We start from the raw sequence: 20,447 nt of genomic DNA on the forward strand, positions 1-20,447 counted from the left end.
AGTAGTAAGGGCAGTAAGTCCGAGGGAGCAGCGCACAGAGGATTCGGAGGAAGAGCAGCAGGACGATGAGGTGACTGACCCAACCTGGTGTGCAACGCTTACTCAGGAGGACAGGTCTTCAGAGGGGGAGTCAAGGGCATCAGCAGGGCAGGTTGCAAGAGGCAGTGCGGTGGCCAGGGCCAGGGGTAGAGGCAGGGCCAGACCGAATAATCCACCAAGTGTTTCCCAAAGCGCCCCCTCGCGCCATGCCACCCTGCAGAGGCCGAGGTGCTCTAAGGTCTGGCAGTTTTTCACAGAGACGCCTGACGACCGACGAACAGTGGTGTGCAACCTTTGTTGCGCAAAGCTCAGCCGGGGAGCCAACACCAACAGCCTCACCACCACCACCATGCGCAGGCATATGATGGCCAAGCACCCCACAAGGTGGGACGAAGGCCGTTCAGCGCCTCCGGTTTGCACCCCTGCCTCTCCCCCTGTGCCCCAACCTGCCACTGAGATGCAACCCCCCTCTCAGGACACAGGCACTACCGCCTCATGGCCTGCACCCACACCCTCATCTCCGCTGTCCTCGGCCCCATCCAGCAGTGTAGTTCAGCGCACCGTCCAGCCGTCGCTTGCGCAAGTGTTCGAGCGCAAGCGCAAGTACGCCGCCACGCACCCGCACGCTCAAACGTTAACCGTCCGCATCGCAAAATTCATCAGCCTTGAGATGCTGCCGTATAGGGTTGTGGAAACGGAGTCCTTCAAAAGTATCATGGAGGCGGCGGCCCCGCGCTACTCAGTTCCCAGTCGCCACTACTTTTCCCGATGTGCCGTCCCAGCCCTGCACGACCACGTCTCCCGCAACATTGTACGCGCCCTCACCAACGCGGTTACTGCCACGGTCCACTTAACTACGGACACGTGGACAAGCACAGGCGGGCAGGGCCACTACATCTCCCTGACGGCACATTGGGTGAATTTAGTGGAGGCTGGGACCGAGTCAGAGCCTGGGACCGCTCACGTCCTACCCACCCCCAGAATTGCGGGCCCCAGCTCGGTGCTGGTATCTGCGGAGGTGTATGCTTCCTCCACTAAAGCACCCTCCTCCTCCTCCTCCTCCTCCTCTGTCTCGCAATCAAGATGTGTTAGCAGCAGCATGTCGCCAGCAGTCGGTGTCGCGCGGTGTGGCAGCACAGCGGTGGGCAAGCGTCAGCAGGCCGTGCTGAAACTACTCAGCTTAGGCGATAAGAGGCACACGGCCCACGAACTGCTGCAGGGTCTGACACAGCAGACCGACCGCTGGCTTGCGCCGCTGAGCCTCCAACCGGGCATGGTCGTGTGTGACAACGGCCGTAACCTGGTGGCGGCTCTGCAGCTCGGCAGCCTCACGCACGTGCCATGCCTGGCCCACGTCTTTAATTTGGTGGTTCAGCGCTTTCTGAAAAGCTACCCACGCTTGTCAGACCTGCTCGTAAAGGCGCGCCGGCTCTGCGCACATTTCCGCAAGTCCCACACGGACGCTGCCACCCTGCGCACCCTGCAACATCACTTTAAGCTGCCAGTGCACCGACTGCTGTGCGACGTGCCCACACGGTGGAACTCTACGCTCCACATGTTGGCCAGGCTCTATGAACAACGGAGAGCTATAGTCGAATACCAACTCCAACATGGGCGGCGCAGTGGGAGTCAGCCTCCTCAATTCCTTTCAGAAGAGTGGGCCTGGTTGGCAGACATCTGCCATGTCCTTGGTAATTTTGAGGAGTCTACCCAGGTGGTGAGCGGCGATGCTACAATCATTAGCGTCACCATTCCTCTGCTATGCATCTTGAGAAATTCCCTGCAAACCATAAAGGCAGCTGCTTTGCGCTCGGAAACGGGGGCGGGGGAAGACAGTATGCCGCTGGATAGTCAGGGCACCCTCCTGTCTATTTCTCAGCGCGTACAGGAGGAGGAGGAGGAGCATGAGGAGGATGAGGAGGAGGGGGAAGAGACAGCTTGGGCCGCTGCTGACGGTACACCGGCTGATTGCCTGTCATCCTTTCAGCGTGTATGGCCTGAGGAGGAGGAGGAGGAGGAGGAGGATCCTGAAAGTGATCTTCCTAGTGAGGACAGCCATGTGTTGCGTACTGGTACCCTGGCACACATGGCTGACTTCATGTTAGGATGCCTTTCTCGTGACCCTCGCGTTGCACGCATTCTGGCCACGACGGATTACTGGGTGTACACACTGCTCGATCCACGGTATAAGGAGAACCTGCCCACTCTGATTCCCGAAGAGGAAAGGGGTTCGAGAGTGTTGCTATACCACAGGACCCTTGCGGACAAGCTGATGGTAAAATTCCCAGCCGACAGCGCTAGTGGCAGAAGGCGCAGTACCGAGGGCAAGGTAGCAGGGGATGTGCGTAGATCGAGCAGCATGTACATCCCAGGCAGTGCAACAGTCTTTAAGGGCCTGGCCAGCTTTATGGCTCCCCACCAAGACTGTGTCACCGCTCCCCAGTCACGGCTGAGTCGGCGGGAGCACTGTAAAAGGATGGTGAGGGAGTACGTAGCCGATCGCACGACCATCCTTGGTGACGCCTCTGCCCCCTACAACTACTGGGTGTCGAAGCTGGACACGTGGCCTGAACTCGCGCTGTATGCCCTGGAGGTGCTTGCTTGTCCTGCGGCTAGCGTCTTGTTGGAAAGGGTGTTTAGTGCGGCTGGGGGAATCATCACAGATAAGCGTAGCCGCTTGTCAACCGACAGTGCCGACAGGCTAACACTCATCAAGATGAACAAAGGCTGGATTTCCCCAGACTTCTGTTCTCCACCAGCGGACAGCAGCGATACGTAAGCAATACGTAGCCTGCACCCGCGGATGGAAGCTACGTTCTCTCTCACCATCCAAAACGGGGACATTTCTGCTTCATCAATCTGTGTCTAATATTCCTCCTCCTCCTCCTCCTGCTCCTCCTCCTGAAACCTCACGTAATCACGCTGAACGGGCAATTTTTCTTAGGGCCACAAGGCTCAGTCAAATAATTTTTCAGAACAATTTTTATAAGTTTCAATGCGCTTAAAAGCGTTGGAACTTTAACTTGAACCAATTTTTCGTTACACTGGGCTGCCTCCAGGCCTAGTTACCACTTAAGCCACATTAACCAAAGCGATTAATGGGTTTCACCTGCCCTCTTGGCTGGCCATGGCCAATTTTTGGGATGTACATTAGTACTGTTGATACAGCAATTTTTGTGGGCCCTCGCCTACAGTGTAATCAAATTAATTTTTAGCCCACCTGCATTACAGCTGACGTAACCTCAGCTGTGTTGGGCAATGCAATGGGATATTTTTATGTACCGCCGGTGGGTTCCAGGGAGCCACCCATGCTGTAGGTGCACACGGAGTTTTTAATACATCTGTACACTTCTAAAGAACCCCAGTCTGACTGGGGCATGCAGTGTGGGCCGAAGCCCACCTGCATTACGCACGACATTACTACCTCAGCTGTGTTGGGCAATGCAATGGGATATTTCTATGTACCGCCGGTGGCTTCCTGGCACCCACCCAGGCAGTGGGTCCACAGGGAGTTTAACCTACATGTGTCCACTTGTAAAGAACCCCAGTCTGACTGGGGCATGCAGTGTGGGCCGAAGCCCACCTGCATTAAGCACGACATTACTACCTCAGCTGTGTTGGGCAATGCAATGGGATATTTTTATGTACCGCCGGTGGGTTCCAGGGAGCCACCCATGCTGTAGGTGCACACGGAGTTTTTAATACATCTGTACACTTCTAAAGAACCCCAGTCTGACTGGGGCATGCAGTGTGGGCCGAAGCCCACCTGTATTACGCACAACATTACTACCTCAGCTGTGTTGGGCAATGCAATGGGATATTTCTATGTACCGCCGGTGGCTTCCTGGCACCCACCCAGGCAGTGGGTCCACAGGGAATTATAAATGCATCTGTTTCCACTTATAAAGAAACCCAGTCTGACTGGGGCATGCAGTGTGGGCCGAAACCCACCTGCATTAACCCTTTCCAGTCCACTGTGTGACCTGTGAAGACATTAGGGTTTAAGGCTGTACAGCTCCGTTGTTGGTAGACGTCCGTCGGGGTTCTCTTACTGTATATTGCCAGCCTCTCTGCTGTCGGAGCCTATCCTACGTGTCAGCTCATGCAGTACTGGCTTTAGCCAGCATATAGCGCCGTTGTATAACGGCAGAAAAAGAGTAAGCCCCCTAGGAAAACCATATACAAATTGGATTGGAAAGGGTTAAGCACAACATTACTACCTCAGCTGTGTTGGGCAATGCAATGGGATATTTCTATGTACCGCCGGTGGCTTCCTGGCACCCACCCATGCTGTAGGTGCACACGGAGTTTTTACTACATCTGTACACTTATAAAGAACCCCAGTCAGACTGGGGCATGCAGTGTGGGCCGAAGCCCACCTGCATTAAGCACAACATTACTACCTCAGCTGTGTTGGGCAATGCAATGGGATATTTCTATGTACCGCCGGTGGCTTCCTGGCACCCACCCATGCTGTAGGTGCACACAGAGTTTTTACTACATCTGTACACTTCTAAAGAACCCCAGTCTGACTGGGGCATGCAGTGTGGGCCGAAGCCCACCTGTATTACGCACGACATTACTACCTCAGCTGTGTTGGGCAATGCAATGGGATATTTCTGTGTACCGCCGGTGGGTTCCAGGGAGCCACCCATGCTGTGGGTCGACAGGGACTTCACAATAGGGAGTTGTACCTGCCTGTGTCTATGAATTAAAAAGCCCGGTCTGACTGGGGCATGCAGACACCTTGACAGAATGAATAGTGTGTGGCACATAGGTTCCCCATTGCTATGCCCACGTGTGCAGCTCCTGATGGCGGTGGCACAGGATTCTATTTCTCATTGCTTCTGTACAGCATTGTGGGCTATCGCTCCGCCACTTTTAAAGAGGGTCGCTGCCTAGCCGTGCCAACCTCTGCAGTGTGTGCCTGCGGTCCCTCGTCATGGCAGACGCAATTCTAAATAGACATGAGCGTGGTGTGGCATGAGGGCAGCTGAAGGCTGCCCAGGGACACTTTGGTGTGCGCTGTGGGGGGGAGGGGGGGCGGTTGGGCAGCATGTAACCCAGGAGAAGTGTCAGTGGAGTGTCATGCAGGCAGTGATTGTGCTTTGTTGGAGGTAGTGTGGTGCTTAGCAAAGGTATGCCATGCTAATGAGGGCTTTTCAGAAGTAAAAGTTGTTGGGGGGGGGGCCCACTCTTGCCGCTATTGTGGCTTAATAGTGGGACCTGTGAACTTGAGATGCAGCCCAACATGTAGCCCCTCGCCTGCCCTATCCGTCACTGTGTCATTCCCATCACTTTCCTGAATTGCCCAGATTTTCACACATGAAAACCTTAGCGAGCATCGGCGAAATACAAAAATGTTCTGGTCGCCCATTGACTTCAATGGGGTTCGTTGTTCGAAACGAACCCTCGAGCATCACGGGAAGTTCGTTCCGAATAACGAACACCCGAACATTTTGGTGTTCGCTCATCTCTAATTACAATGCATTTATTTTGAATCTCATTATTTAAAATGGGGTTTTTTTTGAGAATTTCCCATTTTTTTCATGATTTTTTTCTATTAAATTAGATTGAGAGTTATATTTGGTGATAAATAAGACGTTTTTTTGTGTATCAAATCTATTTTTGTGTTCACTTTTATTGTCTATCTGCTTAGATTCTACTAATGCTTTCTCGTATGCTGCTTCAATAAGGCTTATGGGGTAGCCTTTATTTTTAAAACGATCCTTTAAAACCTGAGATTGAGTATTATTAGAGATGAGCGAGCACCAAAATGCTCGGGTGCTCGTTACTCGGGACGAAATTCGCGATGCTCGAGGGTTCGTTTCGAGTAACGAACCCCATTGAAGTCAATGGGCGACTCGAGCATTTTTGTATATCGCCGATGCTCGCTAAGGTTTTCATTTGTGAAAATCTGGGCAATTCAAGAAAGTGATGGGAACGACACAGCAACGGATAGGGCAGGCGAGGGGCTACATGTTGGGCTGCATCTCAAGTTCCCAGGTCCCACTATTAAGCCACAATAGTGGTAAGAGTGGCCCCCCCCCAACAACTTTTACCTCTGAAAAGCCCTCATTAGCAATGCATACCTTAGCTAAGCACCACACTTAGACAAAGCACAATCACTGCCTGCATGACACTCCGCTGCCACTTCTCCAGGGTTACATGCTGCCCAACCCCCCCTTCCCCCTGCACGACCCAGTGTCCACAGCGCACACCAAATTGTCCCTGCGCAGCCTTCAGCTGCACTCATGCCACGCCACACTCATGTCTATTTATAAGTGCGTCTGCCATGAGGAGGAACCGCAGGCACACACTGCAGAGGGCTGGCATGGCTAGGCAGCGACCCTCTTTAAAAGGGGCGGGGCGATAGCCCACAATGCTGTACAGAAGCAATGAGAAATAGAATCCTGTGCCACCGCCATCAGGAGCTGCACACGTGGGCATAGCAATGGGGAACCTATGTGCCACACACTATTCATTCTGTCAAGGTGTCTGCATGCCCCAGTCAGACCGCGTTTTTTTACAAATAGTAACAGGCAGGTACAACTCCGCAATGGGAATTCCGTGTGCACCCAGGAACCCTGGAACCCACCGGCTGTACATTAATGTATCCCATTGCAGTGCCCATCACAGCTGAGGTAATGTCATGTTTAATGCAAGTGGGCTTTGGCCCACACTGCATGCCCCAGTCAGACTGGGGTTCTTTAGAAGTGGACACATGCAGTTACAACTCCGTGTGGACCCACGGCATGGGTGGCTCCCTGGAACCCACCGGCGGTACATAAATATATCCCATTGCAGTGCCCAACACAGCTGATGTAACGTCAGCTGTAATGCAGGTGGGCTAAAAATTAATTGGATTACACTGTAGGCGAGGGCCCCCAAAAATTGGTGTACCAACAGTACTAATGTACGTCAGAAAAATTGCCCATGCCCAACCAAGAGGGCAGGTGAAACCCATTAATCGCTTTCATTAATGTGGCTTAATTGGTAACTAGGCCTGGAGGCAGCCCAGTTAAAATAAAAATTGGTTCAGGTGAAAGTTTCAACGCTTTAATGAGCATTGAAACATATAAAAATTGTTTACAAAAATTATATGACTGAGCCTTGTGGGCCTAAGAAAAATTGCCTGTTTTGCGTGATTACGTGAGGTTTCAGGAGGAGGAGGAGGGGGAGGATGAATATAATACACAGATTGATGAAGCAAAAATGTCCCCGTTTTTGATGGTGATAGAGAACGATGCTTCCATCCGCGGATGCAGCCTACGTATTGCTTAGGTATCGCTGCTGTCCGCTGGTGAAGAAGAAAAGTCTGGGGAAATCCAGGCTTTGTTCATCTTGATGAGTGTAAGCCTGTCGGCACTGTCGGTTGACCGGCGGGTACGCTTATCCGTGATGATTCCCCCAGCCGCACTAAACACCCTCTCTGACAAGACGCTAGCCGCAGGACAAGCAAGCACTTCCAGGGCATACAGCGCGAGTTCAGGCCACGTGTCCAGCTTCGACACCCAGTAGTTGTAGGGGGCAGAGGCGTCACCGAGGACGGTCGTGCGATCGGCTACGTACTCCCTCACCATCCTTTTACAGTGCTCCCGCCAACTCAGCCTTGACTGGGGACCGGTGACACAGTCTTGCTGGGGAGCCATAAAGCTGGCTAGGGCCTTGGAGAATGTTCCCCTGCCTGCGCTGTACATGCTGCCTGATCTCTGCGCCTCCCCTGCTACCTGGCCCTCGGAACTGCACCTTCTGCCACTAGCGCTGTCGGATGGGAAGTTTACCATCAGCTTGTCCACCAGCGCCCTGTGGTATAGCATCATTCTGGAACCCCTTTCCTCTTCGGGAATGAGAGTGGAAAGGTTCTCCTTATACCGTGGGTCGAGCAGTGTGTACACCCAGTAATCCGTAGTGGCCAGAATGCGTGTAACGCGAGGGTCACGAGAAAGGCATCCTAACATGAAGTCAGCCATGTGTGCCAGGGTACCTGTACGCAACACATGGCTGTCCTCACTAGGAAGATCACTTTCAGGATCCTCCTCCTCCTCCTCTGGCCATACACGCTGAAAGGATGACAGGCAAGCAGCATGTGTACCCTCAGCAGTGAACCAAGATGTCTCTTCCCCCTCCTCCTCATGCTCCTTCCCCTCATCCTCCTCCTCAACGCGCTGAGATATAGACATGAGGGTGCTCTGACTATCCAGCGACTATTCCCAAGCCTCCGTTTCCGAGTGCAAAGCATCTGCCTTTATGCTTTGCAGGGAACTTCTCAAGAGGCATAGCAGAGGAATGGTGACGCTAATGATTGCAGCATCCCCGCTCACCATCTGGGTAGACTCCTCAAAGTTTCCAAGGACCTGGCAGATGCCTGCCAACCAGGCCCACTCTTCCGTAAAGAATTGAGGAGGCTGACTCCCACTACGCCGCCCATGTTGGAGTTGGTATTCCACTATAGCTCTACGTTGCTCATAGAGCCTGGCCAACATGTGGAGCGTAGAGTTCCACCGTGTGGGCACGTCGCACAGCAATCGGTGCACTGGCAGATTAAACCGATGTTGCAGGGTCCGCAGGGTGGCAGCATCCGTCTTGGACTTGCGGAAATGTGCGCTGACCCGGCGCACCTTTCCGAGCAGGTATGACAAGTGTGGGTAGCTTTTCAGAAAGCGCTGAACCACCAAATTAAAGACATGGGCCAGGCATGGCACGAGCGTGAGGCTGCCGAGCTGCAGAGCCTCCACCAGGTTACGGCCGTTGTCACACACGACCATGCCCGGTTGGAGGCTCAGCGGCGCAAGCCAGCGGTCGGTCTGCTCTGTCAGACCCTGCAGCAGTTCGTGGGCCGTGTGTCTCTTCTCTCCTAAGCTGAGTAGTTTCAGCACGGCCTGCTGACGCTTGCCCACCGCTGTGCTGCCGTGCCGCGCGACACCGACTGCTGGCGACGTGCTGCTGCTGACACATCTTGATTGTGAGACAGAGGTTGCGTAGGAGGAGGAGGAGGAGGGTGCTTTAGTGGAGGAAGCATACACCGCCGCAGATACCACCACCGAGCTGGGGCACGCAATTCTGGGGGTGGGTAGGACGTGAGCGGTCCCAGGCTCTGACTCTGTCCCAGCCTCCACTAAATTCACCCAATGTGCCGTCAGGGAGATATAGTGGCCCTGCCCGCCTGTGCTTGTCCACGTGTCTGTTGTTTAGTGGCCCTTGGCAGTAACCGCGTTGGTGAGGGCGCGTACAATGTTGCGGGAGACGTGGTCGTGCAGGGCTGGGACGGCACATCGGGAAAAGTAGTGGCAACTGGGAACCGAGTAGCGCGGGGCCGCCACCGCCATCATGCTTTTGAAAGCCTCCGTTTCCACAACCCTATACGGCAGCATCTCCAGGCTGATCAATTTGGCAATGTGCACGTTTAACGCTTGAGCGTGCGGGTGCGTGGCGGCGTACTTGCGCTTGCGCTCAAACAGTGGCGCTAGCAACGTCTGGACGCTGCGCTGAGAGACATTGCTGGATGGGGCCGGGGACAGCGGAGGTGAGGGTGTGGGTGCAGGCCAGGAGACGGTAGTGCCTGTGTCCTCAGAGGGGGTTGGATCTCAGTGGCAGGTTGGGGCACAGGGGGAGAGGCAGTGGTGCAAACCGGAGGCGGTGAACGGCCTTCGTCCCACCTTGTGGGGTGCTTGGCCATCATATGCCTGCGCATGCTGGTGGCTCCCCAGCTGATCTTGGCGCGACAAAGGTTGCACACCACTGTTCGTCGGTCGTCAGGCGTCTCTGTGAAAAACTGCCACACCGTAGAGCACCTTGACCTCTGCAGGGTGGCATGGCGCAAGGGGGCGCTTTGGAAAACAGTTGGTGGATTATTCGGTCTGGCCCTGCCTCTACCCCTGGCCACCGCACTGGCTCGGCCTGTGCCCACACCCTGACTTGGGCCTCCACGTCTTCGCCCGCGTCCACGTCCTCTAGGCCTACCCCTACCCCTCAGCATGGTGTATTACCAGTAGTGCAGAAACAGAATGCTGTAATTAAATGTGCCGCTTATTGGCCAGGAAATAATTTTGCGCAAGCCTGCTGTAACACTTAGCTGGCTGCGTATGAATTAGGAGGACAACTACACCCAGCACAGACCCAGAACACTGAGGACAGTCACCGGCAGCCCAAATAGATTTTTTTCCCCAAATGTTTTTGCAAAGGCCCACTGTCTATATTCAATAAATATGTCTTCTGTCGCTGCGTCACCACTACTGGCCCTGGAGTATGTCAAATAACTGCAGACTGTTGCACTGTGGACTGGAATGTGATGTAACAGCCAACACAAAGCCAGGAAATAATTTTACGCAAGCCTGCTGTAACACTTAGCTGGCTGCGTATGAATTAGGAGGACAACTACACCCAGCACAGACCCAGAACACTGAGGACAGTCACAGGCAGCCCAAATAGATTTTTTTCCCCAAATGTTTTTGGAAAGGCCCACTGCCTATATTCAATAAATATATGTCTTCTGTCCCTGCCTCACAATATATGTCTTCTGTCCCTGCCTCACAATATATGTCTTCTGTCCCTGCCTCACCACCACTACTGGCCCTGGAGTATGTATAATTACTGCAGGACGCAATGCTCTGCACGGCCGATATACAAAAAAAAAAAAAAAGTGCAACACTGCAAAAAGCATCCTCCACAGTACTGCACACGGTTAGATGTGGCCCTAAGAAGGACCGTTGGGGTTCTTGAAGCCTAAAATACTCCTAACGCTCTCCCTATAGCAGCTTCGGCACCAACAGCACTTTCCCTCCTCTATGTCAGAATAAATCTGTGGCGAGCCACGGGAGGGGCCGATTTATATACTCGGGTGACACCTGACCTCCCCAGCCACTCACTGCAGGGGGGTGGTATAGGGCTTGAACGTCGCAGGGGGAAGTTGTAATGCCTTCCCTGTCTTTCTATTGGCCAGAAAAGCGCGCTAACGTCTCAGAGATGAAAGTGAAAGTAACTCGAACATCGCGTGGTACTCGTCACGAGTAACGAGCATCTCTAACACGCTAATACTCGAACGAGTATCAAGCTCGGACGAGTACGTTCGCTCATCTCTAATCATAACCCCAATTAGATCTGAGTTGGTCAGGATTTCAAAGAGGTGAGAAAAAAAATGTACAAAGACAACAGAAAAAATAGCCAGATACAAGATATATACTGCAGGGAAGGCTCAGTCGCCATGTACCCTAAAAGCATGCAGCGAGCCAGATGACAATGTAGTGGAGCAAAAGTGTTAATGTGCCGACTAATGTGCAGCCACCCAACTATACCCAGGGTGGGGGAGGGGTGACTGCTGACAAACCCAGTCTGCACAATATGAACTGATACCAAGAATGACCGCCATACAGGAGTACAACCCTCACTGACAAAGCAGTGGATTACCCTGCATTAACAGAATGTGCCACACTAGCATGCCATCCTGGGCTTATCCAGCATCTATAGCAAACGGCATGCAAAAAAAAAATTGAGATCACATGACCATCTGAGGAAAAAGAGTCCAAGACAAAAAGAAATGACTATCCAAAGTAACACTAACTCACTTATATATACTAGCTGAAAAGCTGCATCATTAATGAATAAAAACAATCCCTTTAAGTAGTCAAAAATATTCTAAGCTATATAACACTGGTATTACCGTAATTGTACTGACCTTCAGAATAAAGATTACATCTCATTTTTTCAGAATCCTGAACACTGTAAAAACACCCCCATTTACACACCAAAAATTGTAGGCTTTTTTCCATTTCAATCCACTTAGAATTTGTTATGTTTTTCTGTACATTCTATTGTACATTAACTGATACCAATAAAAAATACATCATGCAATCCACCAGAACAAGTCTACCTATGGCACTGGCAATGGAAACGTTAAAATAAAAGATAGCTCTTAGAACACAGAACAAAAAAAAAAAAAAAAGTGGCTGATCACAGACTTCCTTTTTTACCTTGCAATTAAATAAAATCAAAAACCCTCAGGAGGACTTTTGCATAGATGTGTAGTTTACATAAGAACATGATATTAGTCCACCCAGTAATCAATATAATTCCCCTCCAACTTCAAGCAAATCTCCGGTTTCAAGACAAAATTCGCTTCTGGGACGGAAAGGAGCTATATTGCCTGCAGTTGCTCTTTTCTGCAGGGCTCTCTGATCCACTGGCTCTGGATCCCATTTTTGGCCGTCCAAGATGGCAAGTGTAATCTTTATACTACCTAATCCCCAAAGTGTTTTGGTAGTGTTAGACTACCAGAGCAATATACCTGCTCTCTGATTGGCAGGGCTACTCATATGATCAGTGCTAACCAATCAGAGCACAGTCTGCTTTAGCCAGTTAAAAACTGTGCTGGCCAGTTTGGAAGGCTGAAAACAGGACCCAAAACTGATGGATCAAAGGAACAGCAGAGAAATTTAACCTCAGGTAACATACCCCCCTCTAGTCCAAGGACAGAATATTGTCCCAAAAGCAGAGGATTGCAGACATTAGACTTCATTTGTCAGAGCCCACCACTACAAATAACAAACAGATGACTCTCCAATGTTAGTGGGGAAGCCCAACTTAAAGTGGAATGAGAACTCTACATTTAACTCTGCATCTTATCCTTCTGCTCCCCAGGAGATAAGCAATAACCAGAGCTTACCTCTCTAAACACAAGTGTGTAAGACCTGCTCACATATACTGACTGTGGACAGGATACGGATCCCCAACACACAGCAGGACTATAAGATCCCGGGGACATTCACATGTTCCACGTCCAATGTTGTGTACCTGATCATGTGCAGTAAATGTCCTGTTGGGGGTCCTTATGTCGGAGAAACAGGACAAAAACTGAAAGTGAGGATGAGATCTCATCGCCACACGATTAAACACAGAAAGAGAGAATTCCCTGCGGCCGAGCACTTCTCTAACCGTGGACATGACATAGGAGATATGAGAGTTTTGATATTGAAGGGTGGTTAAAAGTCACAAAACCACAGAAGAATTTTGGAATTTAAATTGATAACTTTTGACACGCTGAATACTGGGTTAAATTATTCCCCAGGATTTATGGGTGAATGGGAGGTAAGAGACATCTATAGCACAGATGAGACTGCTGACCTGGTGAAACCCCCCCATCAACAGTAATTCAGGGATCATAAATTTATAATCCCTTATCAGTGTCTAGTTAAAAATGTTTGTGTGCCTCTTGTAGCATTCCTGGCCTGAAGGACCCACCCCCCTTTCCCACCAGTAATTCAGGGACCATAAACTTTCACTCCGTTATCAGTGCCTAGACAAAAAACGTTTGTTTGCTGTTGCAGAATTCCTTTTAAATGCGAACCAATCCCATCCATATCTGTGCCGTGTCATAAGTATGTATGTTATAAGTGTGTATAAATATGCATGCCTCTTCAGATCTATTCCATTTTAGCCTGACGAAGAGCCCGAGAGGTTCGCAAGCTCGCTATTACATCATGTATTTTTGTTAACCATTAAAAGGTATCATATCTACAAGATTACGTGGTTTCTCTTGCTGGAAACAATCACATTTTTCTCTAACCACATGAATGGTGGGCCTAACCAAACTTTCTTTTCTGTAGGGGAGCTGAAGGAAACAGCTGAACAGTTGCAAAAATGTATGTGGGCTTTTAGACCTTCAGGAAGCCTAAGAAGATGGATATCAACTCTGCCTATTACATGGTTTTCTTATAATTAAACACCAGTTTTGAATGGCGTCTTATAAATGTTATTACTAATCATTTTATCACTATTGATCCGTTAACCTCTTCATTTCCCATTATTATCTTTTTTTTACAGCTTATCTACATATTAATATGGAGGCAATGTTCAACAAAAGTTCACATTCCCTCGCAGATATTAAATATCCCAAAGACATCCCAATTGGATGAAGAACTTCACACTCTTTTGAAGTTGACTGAATGGCCACTGCCCCCAACCAGGACAACCTTGGAGTATTCCACCCACCCAAAGACTTCAGTATTTTTCTTGCTCTATCCCCGCTCTACCTATATTGTAGGCGAAAAGTTGGAGGTTCTCATCATAGCCAAAGACCACAAAGGTCATGCAAAGAGCTATGGTGGAGACTTCTTCCATGCCAAGCTTCATTCCCCGAGCCTGAAAGCCGGTGTGAGTGGATCTGTCATTGACAACTACAATGGTTCCTACACGGCGTCCTTCATTCTACAGTGGCCAGGTGAGACCATGGTCTCCATAAAGCTCATGTATTCCAGCGAAGCCATTGGAATTTTGCATGAAAAAAGGGCTACACGACCAGATAAGGTAAGGTAATACAGACAATTAATCTCAGGCAGTATTGCAGATAGAACATTAATCTAGCCAGGCCTTATAAGTCTCCACACATCTATTAGGTTGTCTCCACAAGGAGAAATATTACTCCTCCCAACCACTGTTAGCGCAGGCAGCAGTCTAAGTATTATAGATTTATTCGTTGAACTTTTATTTTTAGTATTTGTTGAATTGTGCATCTAATTTTCTGCTTAGATTTCACTTTTACCCAATAATATATTTTTTAAGCATTTTTCATGAAACAATTACACTTTGACACAAAATTGCAAGAAGGCACTGATGTATGTAAAGTGCTGAGTCGCATATTGACAGTGTGTCAGGTGTCTGCTCTCAGAAAATATATTGGGATGGGGGATCAGTGTGATTTTATTTTTCAATTTGGGTTTTGTGTTTGTGGTTCTAGCTCCTAAAGCTGCAAAATGTCCAAAAAAACCCCCTGTTTTTGGACCCTGTTAGTAACGGGTTAAAGGGGTTGTTTGGTTGTGAACTATTGATAGTTCAATCCTCAGGATAAGTCATGAATAGTAGATTGGTAGGGCTCCTTTGCCTGGGAGCCTCTCTTGATCAGCTGATTGCTGGGCCAGTACACTCCGGTGCTGAAATGAATTCTTGAGGAAGCAGACAGCTCCATTCCCCTTTTCTGACCAGACTCGGTATTACAGGCATTGAAATCAATGGGATCTTTGCATGCAATACCAAGCCTGGTAACAGCAATAAGAACAGAACTGTCTATTTCTTGCAGAAATCAGCACAGTGCATAAGCACACCAACATGGCAGACAGTTGATCAGCAGAAGCAGTGGACTCCCCACCAATCTACTATTGACGATAGGCCAACACTACTTTACAACTGGACAATCCCTTTAACGTACATGTTCTGTTTTGTGATTATTTTTGGAACAGCTTAACTTCAAAGGCTTTTTTATGAAAAACGGAACAGAAGAAGTGGTGGAATGTAATGTCGATCTTCCCGGAGAAGATGTCTGTGAATATTATGATGAACGCTATGAAGAAAAATGGGTATGTCGGCGACCAAAAACACTGCCGTGTGACGCTTACCGGGACCATTCATCAGGGGAAGAACGGGATGTATTTAGTAAAGAAGAGCATGAGTTCTTCTCCAAGCAAGTATTTCTTATTATATGCTGCACAAGCTCTTCCATCATATGGCGATGCATATTTTCTATTTTTGTATATCACCCCTTTTATTAAACCCCCTTTTATGCATTTCCCCCTGTTTGAATAAAAAAAAGTTATTACAAAAAAAAATAAAAAAAATCACACATTGGGTATCATTATATAAAATAAATAAAATAAATCTTGGTATTTGTATAGCGCCAACTTATTCCGCAGCGCTTTCAGGTAATTATTACTTATTATCAGTAACAACCTGTATCATAAACTGAACACACCTACTAGCCTGTCCAGCAAAAGCCGGAATTAAAAAAAGAGACAAAATCATTATTTTGTTCATTTCACCTACCAAAAAAGTGCAATAAAAGTGATCAAAAAAGCCATATGTATCCCGATATGGTACCAATAAACAACACAACTTGTCATGTAAAGAAACAAGCCCCTACAGAGCTCCATCCATGGGGAAGTTTTAAAAGTTATGAGTGATTTAAAATAAAATAAAAATTGTGCAAAAGTAGAAAAACCCAAATATATATGTGACATTTACTCTGCATGATGTGCGCATTAATAAAACAAAACACAAAGTCAGAAATAAGAAATGAGCAGAAATAGAGTTAAAGGGGTTGTCCCGCGCCGAAACGGCTTTTTTTTTTTTAACCCCCCCCCCCCCCCCGTTTGGCGCGAGACAACCCCGATGCAGGGGTTAAAAAAACAAACCGGGTAGTACTTACCCGAATCCCGGCGGTCCGGCGTCTTCATACTCACCTGCTGAAGATGGCCGCCGGGGTCTGCTCCCTCCATGGACCGCAGCTCTTCTGTGCGGTCCATTGCCGATTCCAGCCTCCTGATTGGCTGGAATCGGCACGTGACGGGGCGGAGCTACACGGAGCCGGCATTCTGCACGAGCGGCCCCATTGAAGACAGCAGAAGACCCGGACTGCGCAAGCGCGGCTAATTTGGCCATTAGAGGCCGAAAATTAGTCGGCACCATGGGAACGAGGACGCCAGCAACGGAGCAGGTAAGTATAAAACTTTTGATAACTTCTGTATGGCTCATAATTAATGCACAATGTACATTACAAAGTGCATTAATATGGCCATACAGAAGTGTATAGACCCACTTGCTGCCGCGGGACAACCCCTTTAATCTTTGTGGGACAGCTTGTAGTTTTATTGGAACTATTTTGGGGTGACATTGATTAGTTGTATAGTTTAGGGAATGGCTTTCCAAAAACATTTTCTAAGGAGAAATGTAGATTTTTTTTTTTGCTTTAATTTTAATTAGGATTTTTTCTAATGAGAACACTTTTAAGTGCACAAAGGGTTGTGAAAAAAGTGGCTGCCTAGCCTAAGGCCCCTTAGTAACCACCATAAATAGGGGCAATGCTTGTTACCTAGGGGTTAATAAACATTCACCTTGTGGTTTCCTGTACCTGTAGGCATACTATACAAGGTTTAATTCTGGAAACGGTTGGATTAATATTCAGGGCTCAACAGTGGTCACCCACACCCAACGGTCAGACATGTTTAAACTGTTCAATTTGTGATTTACCGTCCTTCTCCCCACACTTTATGTTTTACATTCATCTCACCTGCGTCTTTTTATATTCTTCAAGGGCATTTATTGACCAAGAAATCTTAACCACTGTTAAGGCTCTTCATGTTCTTCCACAAAAAGATGTAATTAAAGGTATCTATCTATCTATCTATCTATCTATCTATCTATCTAGCTCATGTCTATCTATCTATCTATCTGTCTATCACTCATATCTATCTCCTATCTATCTATCTATCTATCTATCTCCTATCTATCTCATATCTATCTATCTATCTATCTATCTATCTATCTATCTCATATCTATTTATCTCATATCTATCTATCTCATATCTATCTATCTATCTATCTATCTCATATCTATCTATCTATCTATGTCATATCTATCTATCTATCTCATATCTATCTATCTCTCTATCTATCTCTCTATCCATCTATCTCATATCTATCTATCTATCTATCTATCTATCTATCTCCTATCTATCTCATTATCTATCTATCTCCTATCTATCTATCTATCTATCTATCTATCTATCTATCTATCTATCTATCTATCTATCTATCTATCATTATTATTTATTAGTACAGTTAATAGAATTCATGATTTTGCTTCTATGAACTTCTGCATTGCTGTTCCTTTTCTCTTATAACCCTATATGTATTTTTGGCCCGTGTGGCACCGTTGTTATATTTAATGTATTTATTTATTGATGAAGCTTCCTGATATAAAACCCTTTTGATTTCAGTTCCACAACCTTGCACGCCAGGACTTAAGAATCCAAACCCGTCCGGATTTTATTACCAGGATGTCTGGAACTCCCTCGTCTGTTCCAATCAACATTTCAATAGTTCGGAATATATGTCCAGATGTCTTTCAGAGAAAATGGTCTACATGTTCGGAGACTCCACACTGCGCGGCTGGTTTGAATATCTAGTAAGGGTTGTACCGAGTAAGTAGAACAAATGGGATCTGTGATATTGGTATCAATAGTTCATCGTTGGAGTTCCAAAGAGAAGGCAAAAATTGGCAAACTTTAAAAGTCCCAGATATATTTAATTAACTAAACACCTTCATGTCACGTGTCAGTCTAAGAACACACTGCGCCCAACTACCATCCAGCAGTGACAAATGTATTAAAAGGCAACTGCAAAGTTGGCCTCGTATACCATCTCTACTCTGATGGCACCCAGTTATACATCTCTTCCCGTGAGATCTCTGAACCGTTCCTCCAAAATATCACCTAATGTTTGTCTGCTGTTTCTAATACTATGTCCTCTCTTTTTCTCAAACTTAAGCAGAATGCACACAGGCGTATTTGCATTGCGGAATCCGGAGCGTGTGTCCACGAGCAGAAATCGATTGCAATTTTCTGCTTGTGGAGGGAAAATTGCAACATGTTTTATTCCAGACCAGATTCCATGCAGATGGCTTCCATTGAAGTCAATGAAGGCCATCCGATCTGCGGCCCTACCGCACATCCGCATTACAGATCCGGAGAGGTACGCATGAGTCCCTGGCAACCCGGCCGTGTGCATTCAGCCTTAACCTCTCTAAAACTGACCTTCACATCTTTCCGTGTTCCAACCAATCCCCCCCCCCCCCCCCCAACATCTCTATTCCAGTGTCTGGCATCATAATAACACCCAAACCGCATGCCCGCTGTCTTGCAGTCACACTAGACTCCGACCTCCCACATCTAATCCCTGGCCTGAACATGCCACGTGCACCTCAGGAATATTGCTAAAATCCTGCCATTCCTCACCACGGACAAGTTAAAGGCACTTGTTGCCCTCATCCATTCCCTACTCGATTACTGTAACTCCTTGTTTATTTTCCTCCCGTGCACCAGATTCTCCCTTCCCCAAGCCATATTAAATGCGACTGCTAGACTAATTTTACTATCCAGCCGCTTCTCAGATGCCTCTGCACTATGTCAATCACTACAATGACTGCCCATCCACTACAGAACGAAATTCAAACCCATGACCCTCACCCAGAAAGTTCTCCATGGTGCCGCGCCACTGTTTATCGCTTCCCTCCTGTCCACACACCACCCAGCCTGCACACTCCGATCAGCCAACACACTGAGATTAAATGCCTTTCTAATTAGCTCCTCACACGCTCGCCTCCAGGACAATTCTAGAGAAGCACCAGTCCTCTGAAACGCACTACTCCAAAACATCCCGGTAATCTTGATGCACTGAAATTCAGATGTGCCTTAAAAATGCATCTCTTCAGGGAGGTACTCACTCTCTTTCCCTACTAAAACCGGCTCCCTCCCAACAACAGACCACTACACGAAGGCTGGCTTTGACAGTGGCATATGCCGCAGCTTTATTAATTAACGTATTCTTAACATTCATTTGCTTTAAACTTTCAAAGCAATCCTTTCCATGCTTCCCCAACAGGACTAAGGTGTATGAAAGCTACCTTGCTAACTGGGATTCAAAAAAACACCTTCTTCTGACCATTGCTGGCATGAAAAACAAACACTTCCAGCTATGACAACTTCCAAATCCGTAACTCCTGAAACCACTGCAATCCATCCCCAGCTCCTTGGGTGGGTGGGAGGGTGTCCTCTTCTTTCTTCTCCTTGATGCAAGGATGCCACGGTCCTCCTCTTTCTCTTCCTCTCTTTGCCTAACTAATCCCTCAGTCCCTCCTACTCCTGGTCGCCCAATCCTTTCTTCTCTAAACCGCACCGCCCCCCCCCCCAGTCCCCAGCAGCTTCATTATTCATTTTGCTGCTATACAATACCATATGTAATTTTCAGACCATTTTGTACCACGTGCCTCATCTCCTGCCCCTGTAAGTCCTGAACCACCCCCACCCCGTCTCTCTCCAAATAAGTGTATACCACATGTAATTGTCTTGTTTGTATTTACCCTTTGCTTTGAAAGCACTGCGGAACAAGTTGGCGCTATATGAATAAAGATTATTATCTCACCACTTTCCTAACACTTTGACGCTTACATATTTTAATTATTGAAATCCCCCTGTTGTAGATTGATTTTTACCATAACTTCCAAAAGCTTAACTTACCTGAGAATTTGGGTTCAGACCACCCCTGTGGCTATTTTGTGGGCCACAGTCTCTATTAGGACAAGATTAGATATGAGTGAGCACACTCGTCCAAGCTTTATGCTCGATCGAGTATTAGACCGCACGGTACTCGAGAAAATTTCATTTCCCTTCCCAAATGTTTAGCGCCATTTTTTTAGCCAATAAACATGCAGGGAAGTCATTACCACTTCCTGCTGTGACGTACCAACCCTCTGCACGTCTACAGCAGTGAGTGGCTGGCGGGATCAGGTGACCGCCGAGTAGTTAAACTGGTGCCACCCGTGGCTCGCCTCAGACGCATGCTGGCAGAGGGTAGGGAAAGAGCTG

General features: G+C 48.1%; 1 protein-coding gene across 1 annotated transcript in view; it reads left to right on the forward strand.

Moving 5' to 3' along the window:
• Positions 1-20,447, forward strand: part of LOC136610917 (NXPE family member 3-like) — a 67,048-nt gene that overhangs the window by 33,675 nt on the left and 12,926 nt on the right. Inside the window, exons 4-7 of the mRNA XM_066590109.1 lie at positions 13,858-14,340; positions 15,270-15,490; positions 17,117-17,190; positions 17,802-18,005. Of these exons, the coding sequence (XP_066446206.1) occupies positions 13,858-14,340; positions 15,270-15,490; positions 17,117-17,190; positions 17,802-18,005 (982 nt within the window). The remainder of the gene's footprint in view (positions 1-13,857; positions 14,341-15,269; positions 15,491-17,116; positions 17,191-17,801; positions 18,006-20,447) is intronic.

This window comes from Eleutherodactylus coqui, chromosome 2 (assembly GCF_035609145.1).
Source record: "Eleutherodactylus coqui strain aEleCoq1 chromosome 2, aEleCoq1.hap1, whole genome shotgun sequence".
NCBI classification, from domain to species: Eukaryota; Metazoa; Chordata; class Amphibia; order Anura; family Eleutherodactylidae; genus Eleutherodactylus; species Eleutherodactylus coqui.